Source organism: Taudactylus pleione, unplaced genomic scaffold, assembly GCF_031769625.1.
Source record: "Taudactylus pleione unplaced genomic scaffold, aTauple2 ptg002270l, whole genome shotgun sequence".
NCBI lineage: Eukaryota > Metazoa > Chordata > Amphibia > Anura > Myobatrachidae > Taudactylus > Taudactylus pleione.
Window position 1 is genome coordinate 3076 of NW_028286661.1, and position 8737 is coordinate 11812.

Genomic DNA, 8737 nt, shown 5'->3' on the forward strand with positions numbered 1-8737 from the left:
CTGACAAACAAACAGTACACATCACTGCTTCACTGACAAACATACAGTACACATCACTGCTTCACTGACAAACAAACAGTTCACATCACTGCTTCACTGCCAAACATACAGTACACATCACTGCCTCACTGACAAACATACAGTACACATCACTGCTTCACTGACAAACATACAGTACACATCACTACTTCACTGACAAACATACAGTACACTTAACTGGTTCACTGACAAACATACAGTACACATCACTGCTTCACTGACAAACATACGATACACATCACTGCCTCGCAAACAAACATACAATACACATCACTGCTTCACTGACAAACATACGGTACACATCACTGCTTCACTGACAAACATACAGTTCACATCACTGCTTCACTGACAAACATACAGTACACATCACTGCCTCTCTGACAAACATACAGTACACATCACTGCCTCACTGATAAACATACAGTACACATCACTGCTTCACTGACAAACATACAGTACACATCACTACTTCACTGACAAACATACAGTACACATCACTACTTCACTGACAAACATTCAGTACACATCACTGCCTCACTGACAGACATACAATACACATCACTGCTTCACTGACAAACATACGGTACACATCACTGCCTCACTGACAAACATACAGTACACATCACTGCTTCACTGACAAACATACAGTTCACCTCACTGGGACCATTTTGTAAGATAAATATACTACTCTTGGGTTTGCTGCAGCCAGGGGCAGATTGGGAATTTAAAATGGCCCTGGAAAAAACTCTGAAAGTGGCCCTATGTGCCCTATGTCCCTAGCTGTCCTTCCCAGGGATCTCATGAATTTTAAATAATCCACCAGCCCACGTCTTCCTGAATCCTGGGCTTCCACTGTTACCAGGCACTGCAGCCAGCCCAATGGTCTCCTCTCCACTCTGCTCACTCCCCAGGCTGTTACGTTAATTTCACAGCATGCCAGACTGTGACATTAAACTTTAGCTTCACACTTCACATCCTGGGGAGGGGACAGAGTGGAGAGGAGATGATTGGGCTGACTGCATAGGCAGCCCTGACCCCGCAACTTACCCCACACCAGCCACCTCCACCCGCAGATACACGCCTGGTGCTTCAATGCATGGGATAGGATAGTCTCCTCTCACGAGAGAGGTTCAGATGCAGACATAAATAATAGCCAGCTAGGTGACACAAATCTGGGGGTTTCAACAATAGAGAAGCGGCCCCACAGCCAAAGGGCCCACCGGGATTTTTCCTACAAAAGATAAGGGCCAATCCGCCCTTGACAGCAGTGCTATGATTTACGCATGCCTTGGGTGGTTGAACGCACGAAGACAAAAGCGTGCATATATCAGGGTGCGACCACACACCCAAGAGTGTTATACCAATTACATAACATATGTCACGCTATTTTTTTATATTAGCTTTTTTACCAACACAATGTATAATTTATACCATGTGTGAGCAATGCATTAATTCTCAGATTGCCTGTAATTAGTTTAATTGGCAGTATAACACCAGGAAACATACACAATGAAATCTGTATCAGTATGTGACTAATGTTGGGACTGACATTCTCTTTAATTGTTGCTAACTCAATGTGACTACAGTATATAGAATGTTACAATTCTTCTTATCTGAATCTTCCCTGCAGGTCATATTAAAGGAGAAACTTTGATTGACATCAGTCTCGGATCCTTCGTTCATCATCTTTTTGTCATGAGTGAATTTTTTAAAGACATCACTATACTAAAATTAAGAGAGTCCTGTATTATGGAACTCAACAAATGGGTGAACACCCGCACTGGGGCTTTTGATTGGACTCATGCATCTAAGATTGTTACCGAGCTGGGAGGCATCAGGTAAAATGTGATTCTAAACATACTGTATAAGAACATAAAGGATAAGTCAAACTAACAAAAATGTAAAGTGAAGAAATCATTAAGATACCTTACACATAAAGAGCACATACAGAGGGGGCAGTACGCTCGCAAGTGGGTCGATGTTCCCCACTGCGCATGCGCACGACGGAGGGAGCTTCGTCGTGCGCAACCACGAGACCCGGCGAGCGAAGGACTTTCCATCGCTCCGGGTCTCGCACCAAAGGGGGCGTGCTGTCGATGTTGATTGACAGCACGTCCCCTTTGGTGGGCGTGCCGGGGGCGTGCCTGCCAGACGGAGGCATTCCTATGGGAACGCCAACCGTCTGAAGTCGGCCCCACTGACATCACTAATGATGTCAGTGGGAGTGATTTTGGCTCTGATAGAGCCAAAATCACTCCAGGGCTTGCGGTTGAGAAACCCGACCACAGGGTTTCACTCGCAAGTCCGATGGTCGCGATGGTCAAGACCATCGCGACCATCTTGTTGGATGCTCGTATATGCTGTGGGTGGTGACCCACAGCTATACGAGCGTCCGGGAGGATGCTCCATTTTAAAGGAGGTGGGCCCTGATTCTGAGCGAGCGCTCTGGTCAGAGCGTCCGGCTCTGAATCAGGGCCAGAGTTACAAATAAGTGTTTATACTCTTTGAGAAGATCTTTTTTTTTTCTTTGATTGTTTTTTTTTTGTGGCATATTTTGAGGTATAAAGAAACTGAAGTGAAACACACAGTTCTGCAATGTCCCTTGACCTTGCTATACTATATAATCTAATGGTTTAATTATTTTAGTGTCAAAGAACAAGAAAAGGAAGAAAAGGTGAAGGAAACAATTAAACACATTGTGGAAATTGACTTCAGCAAAGAAAACCTCACAGATTCGGTGATGTTACCACAAGCTGACTGTCTCCTCACGGCGACGGTACTGGATGTGGTTAGTCAGGACCAAGAAGATTACATCAGAAACCTGAGAAAGATGTCAAAGCTGCTGAAGCCGGGGGGATACTTTATTGTAATCGGGACCTTAAATGCCACATATTACACAGCTGGTAATGATAGATTACATGCATTTAATTATGATGACAGTTTTGTAAGAAAGACTCTCACTGATGAAGGATTTGTAGTTAGTTCCTGTGAGTTACTTGATAGAAAAGTAGAGAGTGATCTCTTAGATTATAAGCAATTAATGTTCCTTACTGCTGAGAAATGTAAATGTTAATAAATTTTTTACTCATGCTTCTAATAAACCAAAAGTAAAAATTGCTAAAATAATTTGTTTTAGTGTTTTTTATTTAAAGCAAGGAGTTGAGGCATATAATGGGTAGAGGTTCTGATACTATGGATAGAAGTTTCCGGAACTGATCTAAATTGCTGGAGGCCCTGTGGGCAGGTTAGTGTCTCCCTGGTCTATATAGCAGTTGGAATGGACTAGTTAAGTGATACAAGTTCCAGGTAGGATTGTTAATCTCTCCCAGGATTATTGTAGAAGAACTACCTGTTTCTGAAAAAGAAATGTTGGGTAGCCTTATAGTAGAAGCAATCACACCGACTCTGGTCTTCTCCACCACTGTTTATTGTTTCCAGGATGGCTGCAAGACAATGACTTTCACAGAGAAGCATGTTCACAACCCTGTCACTTACTCATACCACCTAAACCACGGGTTATTGCAGGGTTAACCCCAGTAGCTCCTTGGTGTAAAAGGGGACTGGGTTGGATTCCCGGGTGGAGTGACCCTGCAATTCAACCCAGGTAACTTGCAGGGTTTAACATGGGAATAACCTGTGAAACCCTGCAGTGCAAACGGCGTGATCCAGGTAAGGATGACTTGGACCGTGCAGTATGCCTGCCGATTGGCCGGCTTCAGTGGCGCTTAGAGATGACGTCATCTCCAAGTGTCCACTTCAATGCTGGAAAAGCCGGGTCACTGCAGACCTGGCTCCGTTGTGAGCAGCGCCGACTCGGGAATATCCTGGGTCGGCTATGGCTAATTTCTGGGTCTGTCCCGGAATTTAGGTATAAAAGCTGTATCACAGAGACCTACTCCCTGATCTTAGGCCATTATCTGGCATCGGTCATACTAACACATGGCCTCAGATTCCTCCTCCCCCTCTCAGATTGACAGGAAAACCACACCCCATCCTTATCTTTAAAAGAGAGGCTTTCACAGGTGTTAAGATTTAGCCAGATATGCTGCTATCCTGCAGGCATAGAGTGAGAGAGACACAGCATTTTCTACAAGCAGGTAAAACACCCATTTTATCTTTAAAATGTCTAACATTCCTGGTCCTGCTACTAACCACCCCTGGCTCCTTATAGAGTATACTATCTCTTTTGCCTCAGTACCATTAAGACTCAGAAAAATATCACTAATGAGCAATATAATGAGTTCTACATGGTTGAACCAATGACAAAGAAGACCATCGAAAATTATATCTGATGGCAATGCACCACCGTAATATCATTTTAGGCTGTATTTATATGTGCTTACTGACTCAATGGGAGATATTTACTTATAAATGTGCAAAACCCATGCCAGTCAGAGGTTTACTTTTATTGTCTAACTTACAGTAGCTTATACAAATCACTAGATTTTCGGATCTATGCGAGAAATATGAGAGATAAACGAAATAGAAAGAGTAAAAGAAAAAAATAGAATGAGCGCAAGAGAGTAAGAAAAATAGCTATGAGTGAAAACATAAGTTGAAGACAGAAGAAGAAAGTGAGCACCGCCAAACTAATGACAATGAGAAGGTGTAGAGGCCAGAAAAACCTAAATAGAAAGTTGTGTTTATAAGAGTGGGTGGGCTATACTCCATTGGAATAGAGTGGGTTGGCTATACTCCATAGTAACAAAGTGGATGGGCTATATTCCATGGAACAGAGTGGGTGGGCTATACTCCATGGAAGAGAGTGGGTGGACTATACTCCATGGTAACAGAGTGGGTGGACTATACTGGGAACAGAGAGGGTGGTCTATACTCCATGGTAACAGAATGGGTGGACTATACTCCATGGGAACAGAGTGGGTGGGCTATACTCCATGGTAACAGAGTGGGTGGGCTATACTCCATGGAACAGAGTGGGTGGTCTATACTCCATGGTAACAGAGTGGGTGGGCTATACTCCATGGGAACAGAGTGGTGGAACTGTGGTGCAAAGGTTATATGATAATGGCATGCACTCGAACTGCAGCAACACCCTACCTACCAGAGCAGAGCACGAGCAGGGGCCCAGATGGTGATGGTACAGGGGCAGAGGATGGATAGAAACATAGAAAAATAAAATTTGATGGCAGATAAGAAGCACTTTGCCCATTTAGTCTGCTCTTGAGATGTAGAGGCCCATGTGGTGCTGGTCAGATGCAGGCCATGAGCTCAGTTCATAAGGGAGTGTTGTTGGCAAACGGGTTAAGAACATTCAAGGCTTACCAGACTCTTGGCTCTTTGCTAGCTGAGAGGACGCCCATGTGGTGGGGTTGAACATTTCCTGACTCTGTGCAGCTACAGGATTAGCAGATGAGCAGGGATCTTTGTGATTGGCTGTGATCAGTTTCCATAATAGGTAAAGGTGAATTGAAGCCTATGGCACACTCAAGCACCCAGGCATATGCTCCTGCTGGTGCCCGTGCATATCCAGCAACCAGGGCACATGTCCCCACTCACTCTCCCCTATATTCCTGTGAGTAGTGAGTCCATTTTATTATGGGAATGTTTCCAGTGTCTCACTTAGAAGTATTTGACTCTGGACACTCTGACAGAGTACTCGCTCTGAATCATAGCTGTCCCTCTTAGTTTTAGAGCGGCCTCCTGGCCACTCGCATAGTTGTGGGTGACCACCCACAGCTATAGCGAATGGCCAAAAAGATGGTCGCGATGGTCAAGACCATCGCGACCATCGGTCTTGCGATGAGACCTTTGTGGTAGGGTCTCGTTGCCACAAGCCCTGGAGTGCTTTTGGCTCTATCAGAGCCAAAAGCACTCCCACTGACATCACTTCCCATGGGAATGCCTCCGTCTGGGCAGCAACGCCCCCAGCACGCCTACCAAAGGGGGCATGCTGTCACTCACCATTGACAGCACGCCCCCTTTGGTGCGAGACCCATAGCGACAGCTTGGCCGTTGTTATTCGGGTCTCGCGCATGCGCACGACAGAGCCGCCTCCGTCGTGCACATGAGCACTTGGCTCAGCGCTTGCGAGCGGGTATGAATTAGGCCCTCAGTTATGTATTCCAGTGCAATCTAGGATTTCTCTCAGTGCAGGAATTACCTATAACTTTTGAAATGATCTAATAGGCAAAAATATTTCAAATGATGGAAACCACAAATATTTTTTTTCGTCACTAGCCTCCATTTCTAATTATTCTAAGTGAAGGATGACATCTTATATTAAAATTTGTTTAAGGTCTTGTAAGGAAAAATATAAGGTATTGCTATAAACAACTATGTATTGTTACCCTTTTTCTCACATTCAATGGCACTTACTGTACTTACATATGTAATGTATAGTGAGAAACAACACAGATACAGGTATCTTAAAGTATTGTTCACCTGTATTGAAGTACGGTATTAGACCACAAACGAATCATAGACAGTCTAAAGTCAGTACACAGCTAGCAGGGATCAACAGACAAGGGTTAGAAAAAGTCACATTCAATGAAGGGCTGAATAGTCTGGCATAAGAGTAGGAAATAGAAACAGGCAGGGAAAATACAAGCATGTAATCCAGAAAAATATTCAATGTTCAGTACATAATAGCAGTAATAGAAGACAAGGGCCCTCATTCAGAGCCGTACGCTCTGAGCAGAGCGCACGCTCTGAATGAGGGCCGGTCTCCATGAAAATGGAGCGTCCTCCTGGACGCTCGTATAGCTGTGGGTCACCACCCACAGGCTATACGAGCGTGCATTTTGATGGCCGCGATGGTCGTGACCATCGCGACCATCGAAATTGCGAGCCGGAGCCTGCGGTTGAGGTTTTCAACCACAAGCTCCGGAGTGATTTTTGCTCTATCAGAGCCAAAATCACTCCCACTGACATCACTAGTGATGTCAGTGTGGCCGGCTTCAGATGGTAGGCATTCCCATAAGAATGCCTCCGTCTGGCAGGCACGCCCACCAAAGGGGGCGTGCTGTCAATCAACATCGACAGCACGCCCCCTTTGGTGCGAGACCCGGAGCGATGGAAAGTCCTTCGCTCGCCGGGTCTCGCGCTTGCGCACGACGGAGCTCCCTCCATCGTGCGCATGCGCAGTGGCGAACATCGATCCCCGTGGGAATGCCCCCGTCAGGGAGGCATGCCCCCGGAATGCCTACCAAAAGGGGCATGCTGTCAATCAACATCGACAGCACGCCCCCTTTGATCGGACACAACGAGCGAAGGACTTTCCTTCGCTCGTCACGTCAGGCGCTTGCGCACGACGGAGCTCCCTCCGTCGTGCGCATGCTCAGTCCATAACATCGACCCACTTGCGAGCGGACAGCCGCTCGCGAGTGGGTCTGAATCAGGCCCAAGGTTATTAGAAAAGCTGGGTCAGATGAAACCCAGGTTAGTATATGATAATACTGTAATAGACACAAACAGTCAAACAAGCCTGAAAGTCACAAGCCAATGTTTAGTTAAAGTGTACAAAGTATGCACAAGTGCAGGTTCACAGAACAATCACCTAGCATTGACTGTTAGGTGAGACCTCACTAAAAGTGCTAAGGGACGGAGCTCTGGCCACAGACAGGTTAGTCAGTGCAGACATTTTCAAACAATGGCCCTGATTCAGAGCAGCTCGTTAACAGCAGTACGCTCGTTGCGTTCCGATGTTGACTAACCACGCATGCGTCGGTGTTACACTGCGCATGTGCGTACTGCAGATTGCGAGCTTTTTTTGTCTCATTCGTCAATTAGCGTACAGGAAGTGACATGTCAAATGTGATTGACAGAACAGGGCGTTTTTGGGTGTTGACGGGGGAGGAGATGGAAAAACGCAGGCGTGGCGAGGCGTTTTTTGGGCGTTCATACATTAACAAATGCGAACGTCAAATATGTTCGTACCAACTCATACGTCACTGGATGATCCTCTTTCCAATCAAAATGCTCGCACAGCTTAGGGGCTGGATAACTCGACCACAGTGGCGATGGCCTTCTCCTCCGTCCCGGCACTCCACGATGTTGCATCGATTAATCACGGCTTGTCAGAAAATCAATTAGTGTTGGATTGAAAACCGGCTTGGTATGTGTTTGGAAAGCAGTTTTTTTGGATAGCACAAAACCGAACGCAGGTGGAAATCATAACTGCTAATGTCTGGATTATACAATCAATTAGCGTACATTTGTGGGGGTGTATTTTGGCCGCAATGTGTTGTTTTTGGACTATTATAACAATAATGTCATCATGTTTAGGTTTGGTGCCTCATTTTGTGTTTGCAAGGTGATTTTTCCTCCTTAGGTAATGTTTTAAACGTTCCTTAACGAGCCCTTTTTTTCCAATGTGTAATTTTTTAGGTTGAACGTTGTTGGCTTGTGGGCCCGGATTAAATGTAACCCTTTTTTACAATAATGTCAGAATACAAAGTCGTACATTTGATGTAAATTTATTGGTATCCCCCAAAAATAAATGCACATATTTAACCAAAACATTTTTGGCAGTGTTCATTCCACAATATTTATTAATTGTGCAAACAATAATTTTTTGGTAAACGTAAATGCAAAAATTAAAAACAATTCACAAGAAAGGAGAGGGAAGTTTTGGCCAGAAAGGAATATGAGGCAAGCACAGAAGGCGTGTGGGAAAAGTAGCCAATGCTGTCACCGTTTTTTCGGCCGTTTGGCTGGGGGAGGGAGGGCGCCAGACCGG

The 8737-nt window shown here is 45.2% G+C and overlaps 1 protein-coding gene across 1 annotated transcript; it reads left to right on the forward strand.

The window, feature by feature from the left end:
* Positions 1 to 1662: 1662 nt before the first annotated feature.
* LOC148431433 (nicotinamide N-methyltransferase-like) lies at positions 1663 to 3112 on the forward strand (the record flags this gene model as incomplete). The annotated part of the gene is made up of 2 exons (XM_088466011.1): positions 1663 to 1877; positions 2686 to 3112. Coding segments are annotated over 2 exons (642 nt in total), but the record flags the coding sequence as incomplete, so codon positions are not given.
* Positions 3113 to 8737: the final 5625 nt, after the last annotated feature.